This window comes from Lissotriton helveticus, chromosome 4_1 (genome assembly GCF_964261635.1).
Source record: "Lissotriton helveticus chromosome 4_1, aLisHel1.1, whole genome shotgun sequence".
In the NCBI taxonomy this organism is placed as follows: Eukaryota; Metazoa; Chordata; class Amphibia; order Caudata; family Salamandridae; genus Lissotriton; species Lissotriton helveticus.
Genome location: NC_136063.1, coordinates 168,911,624 through 168,928,362, shown reverse-complemented (window position 1 = coordinate 168,928,362; position 16,739 = coordinate 168,911,624). Strand labels below are relative to the sequence as shown.

The following is a 16,739-nucleotide window of genomic DNA, read 5'->3' as shown; positions in this document are numbered from 1 at the left end:
GAAAGTAGGGTGTACAGCATATTCTGAGGGTCTAGTTGGACAGTTACTGCATTTAGAACTTGTGTGATAGGAATGGTCCTATAAACTTTGGTTGTAGTTTTTTGGAACCTGCTATTTTATGATTTTTTGTTGAAAGCCATACTTTATCTCCAACCTGATAATTTGGGGCAACAGTTTTATGTTTATGGGCTTGCTTTTTCATGTCTTTTTTATACTTGCATAGATGTTTTTGGGCTTTCTCCTGAATATCCATTAACTGATTGAGTCGCTCAGTAACTTCAGGTGTAAAAGATGAAGTGATCATTATAGGTAAAGATCGCGGATGGACACAATTCAAAAAGAAGAAAGGTGTACATTGTGTAGCAGAATGTACATTATTATTATAAACAAATTCTGCTATTGTAATGCCTTGTCCTACTCACTAGTGAATTCAGCCATTAAACACCTTAAGGTTTGTAATAAAGTTTGGTTAACTCGTTCCGTTTGTCCGTCAGTTTCTGGATGAAAAGAAGTGGAAAGAGCTATTTCCACATGTAAACTCTTACATACATTTTTCCAAAATTTAGAAGTAAATTGACTTCCCCTATCTGTTACAATTTTGGTTGGCAAGCCATGTAAACGTACAATTTCTTTGATGAAAAAGCCTGCAAAATCTGCAGCTGTGGGCAGTTTTACTAATGGTATGAAATGTGCCATTTTTGAAAGGGAATCAATAACCACTAGTATAGTCGTGAATTTATTTGCTTTAGGCAAATTGGTAATAAAATCTATACTAATAGTGTGCCACGGGATAGGAGGCGTTGATAAAGATTGTAGAAGACCAGATGGTGCTTTGTGTGCTGTCTTATTCCTAGCACAGATCGGACAGGCATTAACATATTCTTTAACAACATTTTTCATTAATGACCACCAAAAGTGTCGCATGCATGTCTTTGAATAACCTGGATACCCTGCCAGGACCGAATTGTGATTCCATAACATTACTTTTTCTTGTAACTCTACAGTCGGCAAATACAAAAGAGTAGCATAATAAAATAAAGCCTCCTGAATAGTATTCTGATCGTTTTTTAACCATTCCTGTGCATTTAATTTTAAATGTTCTTTTTTGACCAACTCCAGAAAGTCATTTTGTGTGATTGGAGCCAATATCTTTTGAGGAGGTATAATCGGAGGTCTAACACCATCCTTTTTAGACTCATGTGTATAACCATATCTGGATAAAAAATCTGACTGCAACTGCTGTGTACCTGGTCTATGGTTTATTACAAAGTCAAATGCACTAAAGAATTAAGCCAACGCATTTGTCGGGGTGTAAGTGCTTTCACGGAACTGAAAAATTGCAAGTTCTTATGATCGCTAAATATTGTTACTGGGAATTTTGTCCCCATTAAATGATGCCTCCATTCTGTGAAGGCCAATTTGATGGCCAACAACTCTCTCTCTGCTACAGTATAGTTTTGTTCCGCAGGTAACAATTTTTTTCGAATAAAAGGCCACAGGATGTAAATGACCATCTTGAGGGTCTCTCTGAGAAAGCACTCCTCCTACAGCCACTGGAGAAGCATCAGCTTCCACAAAAAAAGGTAAATCTGGATCTGGATGTTTCAAGATAGGGGCTGTAATACATTTTTGCTTTAAATAGGTGAAAGCCTGAGCCATATCTTCTGTCCATAAAAAGATTTGTCCCTTTTGTAGTAATTTGGTAAGAGGTACTACTGTTTCAGCAAAATGGGGGATAAAGCGCCTGTTAAAGTTTGCAAAGCCTAAAACTTTTTGAATATATTTTACCTACTTAGGTTCTGGCCGTTGTTCAATTGCACTAACCTTTTCAGGATCCATCATTATGCGTGTTGGGGACAGACAGTAACCAAGAAAATCCACCGTATTAGTATTAAAGATACATTTTTCCAATTTGGCAAATAACAGGTTTTCTTGTAATTTAGCTAAAACAGCCCTTACATGATGTGTGTGTTCTCTGTTTTTAGAATAAATAAGGATATCGTCTATGTAGACGATTACACAAACATCGAGGAATTCGTGCAAAACCTCATTTATAAAATATTGAAAGGCCGCTGGAGCATTGCATAATCCAAAAGGCATAACTGTATATTCAAATAAGCCAAATTTAGTTTTAAAGGCAGTCTTCCACTCATCATTTTCTTTCACCCTAACCAAATGGTATGTTCCTCTTAGGTCTAACTTTGTATAGATGGTGGAATGACGTAACTGATCATGGAGGACTGGTATCAGGGGCAATGGATACTTATTTTTAACGGTTGCCTTGTTCATCCCACGATAGTCAATGTAGGCGCGAAGAGAACCATCTGGTTTCGGAATGAAGAAAAGTGGTGCGCTAACAGGAGAGGCTGAGTGTCTTATAAATCCAGAGGCTAAGAGCTCATCTAAGTAAGTCCTTAAATACTTTGTTTCTTGTTCAGAGAGAGCATATAACCTACTACTAGGTAAGGGTGCTCCAGGTATCAAATCTATACGACAATCTTATGTCCTGTGTGGAGGTAAGGAGGAGGCTTTAACTGGATCTAAAACATCCTTAAAATCTTGATATTCTGGCGGGATGTCAATAGGGGGTTTCACTACACTTGCGCAATGCACAACTGTCATGGAGTCATTAGGAGCTTCTTGGTAACATGAAGCTCTACAAAAAGAAGAGTCTAGGGTTACTGTCAGAGAGATCCAATTTATCTAGGGATTGTGCGCGACTAACCAAGGTACTCCTAAGATTAGGCCAAAATTTGGAGTATCAATTAAGTCAAAACTTATTTTCTCTGTATGTCCATTTTGACAAACCATAATTATGGGGCCTGTTCTTTTTGTTATCATACCTGATGATAACACCGAGCCATCCACCACACATACTGCTTCTGGGTGAGTCTTATACTCTGTAGGGATATGTAATTCCTGAGCTAATTTTATATCCATAAAATTCCCCAGTGGCTCCTGAATCTAATAAGACTGGCAATGATTGTCTCAACTGAGTGCTGATTATTAGAATGACTTGAATGACAAAGTGTCTAAGAATTCTTGGAACCATATTTGCTGAAGAATGGGATATCCTATTCTTTACCATACTCGTGTAAGCGACCTCCGTTCCTGACGAGTGAATTAGTTTTCCTGCTCAGTAGTTGAAGTGACCAAAGCATTAACCTTTTTTGGCACCTTAGGCTTTATAGGACATTCTTTGGCAAAGTGTCCAGAACGAGCACAATATAAACATAGATTTAGCTTCCTTCTTCTATCTTTCTCTTCTGTTGATATAGGACCCTTTACTGAGCCTAATTGCATGGGTTCTGGATCTGGCATTTTACTTTCTGTTTCTTTTTTCTCATGTTCAGTGACAGAAAACCTAGGCTCAAACCGAGTTTTGTCACCTTTCCTTTCCCCTAAACGATGGTCTAATTTCACAACTAAGTCTACAAATTCTGAATATTCATCCGGTAAGTCTACAATATGTGCCAAGGCATGTTTTAAATCATCCCATAACCCTCTATATAGAGAAGTGCGTTTTTCTTCTGGCCATTGGGTTTCGCTCAACAATCTATTAAATATAGTTATATATGTAAGCAAATCCTTGTTCCCTTGCTTTAAATTAAGTAGCTCATTGTCACTTGCTTGAACATAAGTGTGTCTAGAAAACAACTTCGTCATGGTCTTCTTAACGCTAGACCAGTCATGTAAAATTGGATCATCTCGATCAATATAAGGTATAGACCAATTAGCTGCCGTTCCTCCCAGATAAGAAAGGACAAACGCTACCTTAGTTGCATCAGTTGGAAATAACTGAGGTTTGCATATAAAATGTAGCTGACACTGGCTTATAAATACACTGAATTTATTGCTGTCACCAAAAAAGCGTTCAGGTGCAGAAAGTGGCACAACATTAGGAACAGCTACAGTGACTTGCAATGGTGAAACACTTGAGTCTGATACCGTAAAAGCATTAGAAGATTTGAATGTATTTCCCTTTTCTATTTAAGGTGTAAATGTGGAAGAAAAAGGCTCATCCCAAAGGGATTTCCTAGGATTGTAACGCACCACCTCCTGATGTAACAAATGATTCTCTTGTTTTAACCTATCTATTTCTAACTGCATTTGCTGCAACATTGCAGTTACTGAAACATTTCTTTCCACATCTTCTTTAAGAGCCTGAGCCATTGCCTGACCATCTATCTTATCATCTTCGTCTTCCATGTCTTTCCAGTAGAACTTTTATTTTTTGAAGGCTTGCGCTTCTGTTAAGGCTTCCACTCACCTGAAAATCCATCACCGGACGACATCTGAGGTGGTGCCGGAGGGGGTGGGTGGTCGACGTCAATGGAGGTGTTATGAGGTCAACCGGCGTAGATCGGGATGCAGGCCCGGATCCAGGGGGGTCTCACTGCACTGGCTCTCAGTCAAGGAAAAAGTTATGTTTAAGACATTATGCACCTGTCACCGAATTTCCCAGAATGTTGGCCCTTCATATCTGAGTGACTTGGTCTCCAGGTATGTGCCAAGGAGGTCTCTTAGATCCAGTGTGACCGGGCTGCTGGTAATTCCAAAGGTAAAGAAGGCCAGGAGGGGGGGCCGTTCTTTTAGGTTCCGGGCTGCTCAGAACTGGAATAAGTTCCCTCCAAAACTCAGGTTGGAAAGCTCTGAAGTTAAATTTAGAAAGATGCTTAAAACATACCTGTTCTCTGGTTAGCACGAAGTGGTCCTCAGTCGCGGTGAACTGTTACCTTCCTCTCACTCAGCGCGGGGACACGCTGAGATGGCGTAACCATGCGCTTTATATATTTCTTTATTATTATTATTATTATTATTTGGAGCACTGGCAGGGCCAAACAGCACAAAGAGATGGGCCATGGCAGCAAGAAAGTCTAGCACCTGAGCAGGTGTCACAGACGGACCCGGAAAGGGCGGGTAGGCCGGTGGCGACGTCGCAGGCACCGCCGGAGCCCCGGAGGTGGCACCACTCGCACCCGCGATGGGCCAGGTGAAGTCGAAGAGCGACAACGCTTCTTCGACTTCTTCTTGGAATGCTTCGACTTACCTGACCACGAGTGCGAAGACTTCGATCCAGAGGAACGATGGTGACAGCTCTGCGACCGGTCCCTTGACCTCCCACGGGACCGGGACCTTGAGCAGGACGGAGCAGACTGCCTGACTTCCAGCAACTTTCGGGACCGCTCCTGCAAAGTCTTCGGCGCCATGGCCGGCAGTCGGGGCACGACTTGGAGTCGTGTTCGCGCACCAGGCAGTAGAGACAAACGGGGTGCGGGTCCATCATGGACATCATGCGGTGATAGTCCCCGCAGTTCTTGAAGCCGGGCATCTCTACGACACCAGGAGGATCGACTCAAAAGAATTGAGACACAAAGCCTCAAAAAAACTCAGTCAAAAAGTGACTGGGGGTACTTGCTCTTCCCAGATCTGCGCATGCTGGCGCAGAAAAAGAAAGAACTGACGTCAGCGCGCAAGGGCGGCGTCTAAGTAGCTGCCGTGACGTAATCTCGGCGACCACGACGCCAACGACGGACACTGCGCCGCACGACCCCACCTTTCGACGCACAGGAGTACTGCTGACAAAAACTTTCCGGATCCAGTCTGACGCCTGGGGGTAATTCTAAGGTAAGGAATCTATCACTAACGGGTTTCTTTCAGATAATGCTTGTTAATAAGTAAGAATGCACCCACTAGCTGAAATAGAATTGAATACAACCGTCAAACGGGCTCCTAATAAAGAGCAGACATGTTTATAAAATTCTGCCCCAAAGCCATCCTCCGCAGGGATTTTAAACCCAGAAAGGGCTCGTCCCCATCAATAGGGTGGGCTAGAATGTCAGCAGCTTCTTGTTTTAGCACTGGTAATTGCACTTCATTTAAAAATTGGTCTATCAAAGCCAACCCCAAACTGGAAGGTTTACCTTAGAACAGAAAGAAGTAATACTGCAGAAAAATGATTCCTATCTCACTGACCACACTCTGTGTGATAGGCTCGTAAATCTTGGCAATTCAATTGAGATTCGATTTTTCCTTCTCTGACCAAGCCAGAAAATACCTTTTTTCCTCTTCCTCATAGACTTGATTATTAAAAGTACAACAGTTTAGAAGCCCCTTTTCTTTACATGCAATACCTGTTCGGATTGATTTTCCAAGGTTTTGCAATATGCTAGATCTATGGCCAATTGTAAATGTTGTTTTTCAGACATTTCCTTTTATTTCCGCTAGGCCGAAAAAGAGATTGCATGGTCCATGATAGTGGCCTTAAAGGCTTTTCATACAACTGCCACTTCTGTAGACTTATAATTACTTTAAAAACAAATATTCTATATTCGTTAACAGTGTCTGGGAATAATCAAATTGATTTAACAGAACTCTATCCATACACCATCTACTTTCATTTTTCAGGCAACTCCACAAAAATGTGATTCGAAAAAGCCCCTGCATGATACTACTGAGAAAACATAGGGAGAATGACAGGGGAGATACATAAGTTTAATCAGGAGTCAGTCCTGTAAGTTTGGGAAAAAAAGAAAATATTTTATCAGTTGGATTATGTGTCTGACAAAGGTCCTGAACATCTAACCTAATGAGGAAATCTGCAAATATTTGCTATGTTCGTCTCTTAAGCGGAGTACAGTTAGGATTTGAAGAATAAAAAAAGGGGATGGTAAAACATTAAAGTTTACACCCACATTTGGAATCTCCAGCATATTACATAACTCCCACTGTAAAGATTGGAGAGGCATAGTAATATCATGAATAGGGCAATAGTATGAAGCAATTTTAAACCTCGTCTAATGCATCAATACTTGTACAATAACCAAATATCCTTTCTGATTGACAACCGGGGATAAATAACTGGTGTTTGCTCTTTATTCAGAATAACAGCATTCTCCCTGTGCGAAGCTCTAGTGGAGGAGAGAAAACGTTTTCTAACTCTATGGATTTCTATGTCTTCCCTTCCCTTTATTGACTGGGTTTCTTGCAAAAAAATAATAGTAGGGTTTTAAGGTTCTAAACTGCAAAAAAACGCACCTCTTTTCCATCTATTATTCAGACTAGTCACATTATGACCAACTATAACTCAAGTGCTCGTCTTTCTCCGCTACCATCGTAATCTACTACGTCCCTTAATATGTCCTCGTTTGCACTATGAATACCACATACCGGTAACTATAAACAATGAATCTTGTGAACAGGTGGCACAGTAGCACACAGCTGTATCTCAGCGGTGTTTTCATTTTCAGTCAAGCGTCTAATCTCCCCCTTTCCGTAACCCTAGTGCCCAAAAACCTCTGTGCCCTCAACCCTCCACCACCCCCAATCATATTGTTCCTAACCCATGGAAGCTAAGAATCACGACCCCGCTACCAAATGGATGCAATCTCCTGCACCAGAGGAGGCTCACAACTATTCTTTCTCCACCCCCTGACTACCCATTTGAGAAAAAGTTCTCCGCTTCGGAAGATTCGGTGAAGGTACGAAATTTGACCCCCACAATAAACTTTCAATTTGGCAGGGTGCCTCACAGAGATCTCTCTTTGCGGCAGAATTCTAAACTTCTTCAAAATGTTAGCTTGTGTGGGACTGCAAATGAACCTTTGCACCGCGTAGGTGTTGGTGGGGGGCGAGGTGGGTGGATTCCTAATTGATCAGTGCAGATTAAACCAATTCGCCAAATTGTTATTGCAGTGGGTAGAACCCTTAAAGTAGACTTGCCTTATTGCCAAAATCCACTGTGGCAGCCAAGGGTCCACTCCTGCCACAGTCAAAGCGGGCACATGAACACAGCCCAAAGAAGGGGAAAAAAGTGATTGAACAGAGGGGAACAGAAAGATTATATGGACTGACCCTGAAGGTAAAAGAAGATGCGGCATTACTAATTGGACAGGACAACCCATCTGTCTAGTTCCTGTTATTAGCTTTTACCACAAGCATTATGTTCCACTGATTTGCTTAGTATGTTTTGCACACTATGTGGATTGTGCTTAATAAGTTAGAGTATTGTCTAGACAATCATAGTAATAGGAATTATTTTGTCAGTTCTGAGTTTCTAACATCATACGACCTTCCCAGGTAAAGCTTGTACTGCTGAACAGGCTACTGTGAGAGCAAGTGCTGAGGGGGGTATACTTGGCGCTCAGTTTTCAGGGCCTTAACACAACAGTCCCAGTACACTAGAAGCAGATGGACTAAATCACATTGACTGATGCAGAGCCACTCGAGTGCTCTGTAGTTCCCAAACTGGAACTCAGACAAGCTCTTTATAAAGGTACCCAGAAATTCACATCAGACAATAGGAAAGTAAACTGGAAATATACATTTTTGGACTCCTAAAATCCTCAAGATTTTATAGGTTTAGGACTCCCCACACACACACAATTATTCCCTGACAATGAATGTAATTTGATGTGAATATCTTGGCAAACAAATAATGTTATGAGATAGCGTAGCACAATTCGAGGACAGCCATGATGATAAAACTAGATTTTGCTGTAGAAAACATAATTACACTTTTAGCTGCAAACATTGGTTGACAAAAATATAAATATAAAAAACGTACTTGCTACAATTTATGATCACATCTTTAGGCATAATCCTTTTCTTTAGCATTCCCATTTTAGGATGATCTCCACGGCCACGGAACAGTCCAGGTGGTTCTGTCTTAAAGTTACCTATTTTCTCCCGGTGTCCATCCAATGTGCAAAAGCCATACTCTTGCGTGATTTTGTCAGCCTCAAGCTTTAGTATCTGGCCACAAAGAAACAAAACTGCTCATGGCAAATCAAATAAGTAACTACACTTAATGTACAAATGACAGACAGCAGAACTGGTTTAGTACAGATTAGTAATTTTTTGGGTAGTGAATGAAGAGGGAGATCAGGCAGAGTAGGATCACTAAGGGACCAAAGGCTCGAAAGGAAAGCAGCAAATTAACCTGTCAATATTTCACTCCAAATCCTGTTCGGACAGTTCACCTGATTGTAGACATTCAGCAATGTATCCCACCCATGGATTCAGACCAACAAACTAATGGTTTAATAGAGTAAATAGTGATGGCCATACAAGTAACATGAACGCTGCAAATCTAAAACTATATCTCAGTCTAATAAGAATTCTTTGAGTGGATAGGGGGGTTTCTGACAAATTGGATGAACAATTGGGAGTTTCTCCTTTGAAGAAACTGCCTTTAACCCATAAATAATCAGAAAGAGGCCATGAGTTTATGAGGGAGGTAGTTAGACTTTTAGAATACAAATCTAACTCTAATTTGTTTGAAGAATCCGTCACCCATGATATTCTATGGCTCCAGGCTATACCATCGATAGCAAAAGTAAACAGTATATGCAACTTACAAGGCTAACGTCGATACACGGTTGAGTCTTTTAAATGGGAGGTTTACGAAGGCTAAATTGATCTATGCACAATATATTGCCTCAAACGATTATAAATCCATATTCATCTATTGTTTGATCAATGTGTCTGCTTTTAATCTAGTAATTATTCTGAAACAGCTTCTCTTGGTAACTGACAATTTTCCACAGTCACTGTATTGCGTAAACCAGACAAACAGTTAAGTAGATCACTGCGTTTAATCTTACGCCCATCCGTCTCAATAACAAGGGAGGTGGTGGTTAAAAGGTCAGCAGCTAATCAGAAATGAATGAAAAATGTCCTAACTACCGTAAAGAAAAGTTTCAATTCTATTAGGGAATCGGAGGGGAGGATTAGGCATACTTTCGTCCAGCAGCCGTTTCAAAGAAGATAACAGAGAAAAAATCTACAACTCCCATGATGCTCCAGGAGATGAACTACAGATCAACAGACAATCAGCAATAAACAGTCCCCATTCCTTTGCCCGAGATCGCTCCTCTTTCTTCGTGCGAACAGAGCCGGGAACGTCAAATTCATTCCTGTTTACCCGAATCCGAACCTGGGAAAATAAACAACTTTACACCCCCAGGAATAAACCAATAGAAACAAACTTTCAAAATGACACGCCACCAACTTTACCATGTGCAAAGAAAACACAAACGTTTAACCTTACATTCCGTACAGGAAAATCGAATACTTACACAGACAACGAAGGTCGCCTAGGGAGGGTAGTTACCAGCTAGGGTGGGCTAATCCTCGCCTACGAGTCCTTAATAGACTTTAAACTTTCCTTAATGATAGTTAGGAACTTTTCCATTCTATGGCAGGACCGGAGGAGAGGATAAGGCAAGTTCAAACCTTGTCCACCACTAGCGAAGTCAGAGTTCTGACCGGCTTGAAATAAAACTTCTTAAAGGTGGAATCTGATGACCAATCCACCACCTTCAGGATATCTTCCAAACGTGCTCCAAGTTTGAACGCTTTCGAGGCCATGGTGCCTCATGCTGAGTGCGCGCCAAATCTGGATGTTTCAATCCCTGCCTCTTGCATAGCCCAATGAACTCAGCGCTTAACAGTGGGACACGATACCACGTTATGCGGTTTCGTAAAAGCAATAAAAAGCTCAGTCGCACTGTGGGGACTTAACTCCTCAGTCATAGTTTCATGGGCCTTCAAAGCCCTGACCACACAGAGTTTTGGGGAATCTGGAAAAGAAGGATAAGACAATTCTAGAATTAGATTTAGTCCTTTTAGAGATATGGAAGGTAACCCTGTCTGGAGTAAATACTCTACCTGTCAGATCCAATGTTCTTACATCAGAGACCCTCCGGCAAGAGATCAAGCACAACAGGGTAGCCAGTTTGTCAGATAACTGTTTCCGAGACAGATATTTATTGGCAGACCTGGATTTAAACAAACATAAGACTGTGTTCACATCCCATAATTCAGAATACCGAGGTTCTAGAGGAAAGGAGAGTCTAATCCCCCTGAGCAATTTGCAGAGTAAGGGATACTCCCCCACAGGGTGTTCATCCACCGGGACATGACCCGCAGAAATCGCTCAGCGAAAGGTATTAATTGTCCGATAAGCTAAACCCTCTGACGCTAAAGGGGATCCAGTTGCCTTTGAAGGCACAAACTCCCCCATCTGGACCAGGCTGACCTGTATCTCTTGTTGGTACCCTCTGCCCAAGCCTTTGAGAGTAAAGCAGCAGCTTCTGTTGAATGTCCTAGCACCGCCCAACTTCGCCTGTAACCCGCCATGCCATGAGGCAGTTCTTCAAGAGGAGGTGGTGGGGATTCCCTTGGGGATCCTGTATAAGTTCTCAAAACAGGGGTAGATGAATTGGAAAATCCCAGGACATTTCCATCAGAACCGGGAACCAGGCTTGCGACCTCCAAATCGTGGTAACAATTACCAGGTCTCCTGTCTGACCTTTCACCTGGGTCAATACTTACGTTATCATGGCAAATTGAGGGAACGCATACCCCCGTTGATTGATTGATTTTAGCTTTTTTATAGCGCAGGCTGTAACCCTACGGGCATCCTGGCGCTTCAGACAAAGAACTAACCGTGACCAGAGTAGAACAGGTCGCCGCAGAGGAGGGGTCTAAATCATGGGATAAAGCCAGGTTTTTAAGTTCCTATGGAATTCTAACAGAGAGCTGGCTAATCTGAGGTTCTGAGGGAGCTCATTCCATAGTCGAGCGCCAACCCTGCTAAAGGCTCTTCCTCCAAGCCTGGCCCGTTTGAACCGAGGAATTGACAACAGGCCGGTACTGGAAGAACGAAGCTGCCTTGTAGGAAGATACCAACTGAATCTTTCCTGTAGGGGAACCGGGCCAAGCTCATGCACAGCTCGAAAAACCATACATAGAGCTTTAAAGTGGACCCTTTCACTAACTGGCAGCCAATGAAGCTCTCTTAAAACCGCGTAGAAGAGGTACTCCGTGGCCTGCCAAGGGCCAGTTTGGCTGCTGCGGACTGGATTCTTTGCAATCCTTGAAAGATGTACCCAGGGGCTCCCAAATAAAGGGCATTGCAGTAATCCATCCTGCTGCCCACGATGCTGCTTACCACCAGAGAACGATTCTCTTTAGGTAATAAAGGAAGTATTTTGCGCAGCATACGGATAAGAGTAAAGCAAACGCTGGCGGTCTTATCTGCCTGGGGGTCATCATCAAACAACACCCCCAGATTACGAACTTTCCTAACCGGGAAGAGTGAGTCATCCTCTGGTAGGAGTCTGAAATCACAAGGCAGTTGTCTAGATATCCTGCCTGCAGAGCAGAAAATCACCTCCGTCTTCCCGCTGTTAAATTGCAGAGAGTTCCTTCTGAGCCAGACCGTCGTCTGCCACATGCATTGCTGGAACAGGTCCATCGATACTGCATGGTCCCCCTCCAAGGAGAAGGCCAGTTGCGTATCGTCAGCATAGTTGACTAGGCTGACTCCATAAGACTTTATGATGGAAAACAGGGGCTGCAAGTAGACATTGAATAGAATAGGGCTAATTGCAGATCCCTGAGGCACCCCGTGAACAACTGGGGATTTACCGGAGGAGAAGGGTGCAAGTGTTACTACCTGCTGGCGATCCTCCAAATAGGACTGAAGCCATTGCAGTGCACACCCTCTCACTCCCAGCCTCTTCAGCTTTTCCACCAATAAGAGAAAAATTCACTGTATCGAATGCGGCCGACATATCGAGAAGCACTAGAATAGTGACATTCCCGCTGTTGGCCTGCATACGTAGGTTATCCATCATTGTAGTCAGGGCGGACTCAGTCCCATGCCCCGGACGGAAACCAAACTGGTCTTTAATCAATAAGAGATTCTCCTCGAGAAAACAGGACAGGGTCCTACTGACTGCTTTTTCCAGAATCTTCACTGGGTAAGGAAGAAGGGAAATGGGCCTAAAATTAGCCGGTACTGATGGGTCCAGAGAGGGCTTTTTAATCAAGGGGGACACCACCGCCAATTTCCAGCATTCCGGGACCTTACCTTCTTCCAGGGACTGATTGCAAATCTGCCTCAGCCATGGAAAGGTATTACGCCTAGAGATTTCCACAGTTTATGGGGAAAAGGATCCAGGGGAGAACCAGATGAGACATTGTCACCCAGGTTATCGAAGACCGTTTCTGTTAATGTCTGGAAGTTGTCCAGGTATGCCGAAAGTTGCGGCTCACACTGAGTCCTATGTTCAGGGTTAGGTTGTGCAACATTAGCATTGTCATGCAAAGGATTCACAATGCTTGCAATCTTATCCTTAAAGTGCAGGTTGATTCCATCACATAGTTTTTGGGACGTTACAATTTTATTTTCTAAACATGTATGGGAGGAGAGGTCTTTAATTATTTAAAGTAATGCTTTTGTCCCGTTGGGCGCTTGGATAATAGAGCTGGCATAAAAATCTGCCATGGCCCTGAGGATTTGCTCTTCGTATTGCAGTTGTATCTGTCTAAGAGCTTTTTTATCTTCCTCGTCGTAGAGTTTCCTCCACTTCCTTTCCGCCTTCCTACGAAGCGCATGGAGCGGTTTCAACTCCTCACAGTACCATGGAGCCGAGATTTTACTTTTGATTTTTATATCTTTTAAATGGATAACGTGATCCAAGGAGTAATCTATGTGATTGGTAAACACTTTATAGTTTTCATTAACAGACATTGTGGCTGCGAAGTGGGTGACGCCCAGTTCTAGTACAGAAGAACCGGTCCGCTCCAACTTTGCCCATTCCCTGCCTCTCCTGTAAGCCCTTTGCTGACCGGTCCTATCTCCCGAGTGTGGCAGCCCGGTGATAAACTGAATGAGATAGTGGTCAGACCAGGTCTGGGTAGTTATGTTCAGGATCCTTGTAGTAGACTGGTTGGAAAACAGCAAATCAAGGGTGTGACCCCCTTGATGTGTAGGGTCTTCCACCACCTGGGAGAGATTTAAATTAGCACAAGTAAGCCTAAAATCACGCAAATGGCTGTTGACATTCCCTTCTTCCCAGAGATTGAAATCTCCTAGGATGATCATATTGGAGTGTGCCAATGTGAGGTTAGTGATAATATCAAACAGATTTTGATAGTTTGTGGGCCCCCCAGGCGGTCTATAACACACCAATCCTGTAAGGAGTTTCCGCTGGGGGAGTGTAGGGAGAATAACACACCAATCCGGTAAGGAGGGTACCGCTGGGGGAGTGTAGGGAGAATCCCAGCATTTCCATCCCCTCTACCTCATCCACCTACAGAACTCTAAAATCCAGTTCCTCCTTAAAAATCATCCCCACTCCCCCACCTCTACCCCTAATTCTGGGCTTGTGGAGGATTTTATACCCATTGGGGCAGGCATTTCCTACGTCTACAGCAGACTCGGCTTGAGATCAAGTTTCCGAAAGAAACAGAACATCGAGCCCCAAATCCTCTATCAGGCCCGAAACCTCGACGGAATGTTTAATAAGAGACTGACTGTTAATCTGTCCCCCAGTGAGGTTATTACCTGCCTTTTTCACCTGGACCGGGGCAGGTGTCGCATTCCCTTCCTCCCTGTCTAGTCTCAGCAGTTGTTCTCTGTCGTAATTTATACGTCCATGACCGCTGGCCACACGGGCAGCAAACCCGGCGTTGAGCGCCTCCGGAACGCGGACGGGCGCAGACGGGCTTGCCTCTGGCGCTGTTGGCGCCCCCGCTGCACGCATGCGCTGCGCGCTTGCATCCTCTAGTTTAAATGAGGTGGCCTGGAGGAGCTACCAACAACTAGAGCACCTCTCAAGATGGCGCCTGAGGATGGAACCTAGCCCAACCCTCTCTCAACCAATAAGGCGCAGGAGCCACACGGGAGATCTAACCATGCCAAAACGGCAGGTGAGGATGTTTCCAACGTTTTTTACAGTGCGGGTATGCGGAAGCACTCAAGATCAAGTAGTAAGTTTATTTAAAAACAGAGTGAAAAATAATGCAATAATTTCAGCGATTAAAAAGAAAAGCACCTCTGTGCTATATTCAGCGCGTCTGTGCGACTTGCACTACAGCTGGCAAGCAGTTCTAGGTATATCGTTCCAGACTCCAATCCTGAAGGAACGCGTCCACTGCCACCGCCCCGGGATCCAGGCGCCAACTGCAGTACCTCTCCAGTTGGTTGTCCAGACGGAGAGGCAAAGAGGTCTATCGAGAAGGGGCCGCAGCGACATTGGAGACTTCGAAACACCCCCGGGTGGAGCTTCCAAAGACTTAAATCGTACGAGTGACAAGAGGGCCAATCCGCCACTCGGTTGGATGTTCCCGGCAGATGTTTCGCTGACAACGCAATCTGGCTGTCTAGGCATTATTCCCACATATCTCGAGCCAGATCTGAAAGGTTTTGAAAACGAGTCCCACCGAAGTGATTGACATAGCAGACTGCCGCGATGTTGTACATTTTGAGGAGGACACAACATTGAGCTTTGTCTTTGGTCCAGCATTTCACCGTAAATGACCCCGCAAACAGCCCCAGGCAATTGATATGGAGGGAATGTTCCGCGGAAGACCAACTTCCTCCTGTGGAAAATTCTCCGCAGCGTACTCCCCAACCTGAGCCATTGGCATCCGACTCTATAATGATATTCGGTTGGGACCCGAAAATCGTGCAGCCGTTCTAGGCCTCCATATGCGCAATCCACCATTTAATTTCCGTCCTCGCTTCCTTCGGAAGAGGAACGAACTGAGAATAAGTAAGGCCTTTGCGGAGGTGGGAAATCTTTAGACGCTGAAGGGCCCGGTAATGAAGGGGCACCGGAAAAATAGCTTAGATCGAGGACGAGAGCAGACCTACTATCCTGGCTAAGTGGCATAGGGAGATGGTGGACATGGAAATAGTCCGTCTGAGCTCATGCCTGATCTTGGCGAGCTTGCGAGAAGGAAGGCTCCGGGAGGCGTTGACCAAGTCCACCATAAAACCCAGAAACTGGATCTGTTGGGCCAGGATAAGTGCCGATTTCAGGATATTGATCAGAAAACCGAGAGATTCCAGCAGATCCACTGTTAGCTGCAACTGAGAAATCAGACAATGTGGACAATGATTCATGATCAAAATGTCGTCCAAATAAACAATCATTCTGATCCCCTGGGAATGAAGGTGTTCGACCACCGGTTTCCTCATCGTGGTAAAGCACCAAGGAGCGGGGGATAGACCGAAAGGTAGGGATACGAACTTGAAGACCTGAGATCTCCACTGAAACTGGAGGAAACGGCGATGTGGTGGAAGAATCGGGATTGTGAGGTATGCATCGCGGGGATCCAGGCGAACCATCCAATCCTGAATCCGCAAGAGATCTGAGGAGATGAACTCCCTCCATTTTGAAGTGGCGATAAATCATCCATTTGTTGAAATCGCAGAGATTTATGACCAGCCTGTACCCCCCTCCGTCCATTTTCTTCACCAAAAACAAGTTGCTGAGGAAGCCTTGAGGGTGATGCGTAGACAGCAGAATGGCCCTTCTCTTTAATAGTCTCTTCATCCATCAACTTCATGGGATCACCGGGAAATCGTAATAGAATGGGGCGGGCAGTTTGAATGGTGCTACTGTAAATCTCTATGTGGAACCCACGGACCGTTTGAAGTACCGAAGGGTCGGATGTCAGAGCCCTCCACGCTTGTGAAAACAAAGAATATGCCCCCTACGGATACCCCACCCTGAAATGGAACGCTCACCTTGTTGAGAGTTGATGAAGCCGTTGCCACGTCCTCTGCCACCTCTCTTGCGAGGATAGGATCTCGTGGGTAGAAATTCCCAAACTTGGCTGGATCCTCCCATTGCCCTCTACAGGAGTCCCCACCTTTGGCAGAGGCTTAGTGAAAGGCGTGGCCGGCCGAGCGCCGCCTGCCACGACCAGCTCCGGTA

General features: G+C 44.2%; 1 protein-coding gene across 3 annotated transcripts in view; it reads right to left on the bottom strand.

Moving 5' to 3' along the window:
* TOP1MT (DNA topoisomerase I mitochondrial) overlaps positions 1-16,739 on the bottom strand; it is a 1,348,974-nt gene that overhangs the window by 613,980 nt on the left and 718,255 nt on the right. For all 3 annotated transcript variants that reach the window (XM_078686649.1, XM_078686647.1, XM_078686648.1), the window contains one exon: positions 8,567-8,754. In XM_078686649.1, coding sequence (XP_078542775.1) covers positions 8,567-8,754 — 188 coding nt within the window. The remainder of the gene's footprint in view (positions 1-8,566; positions 8,755-16,739) is intronic.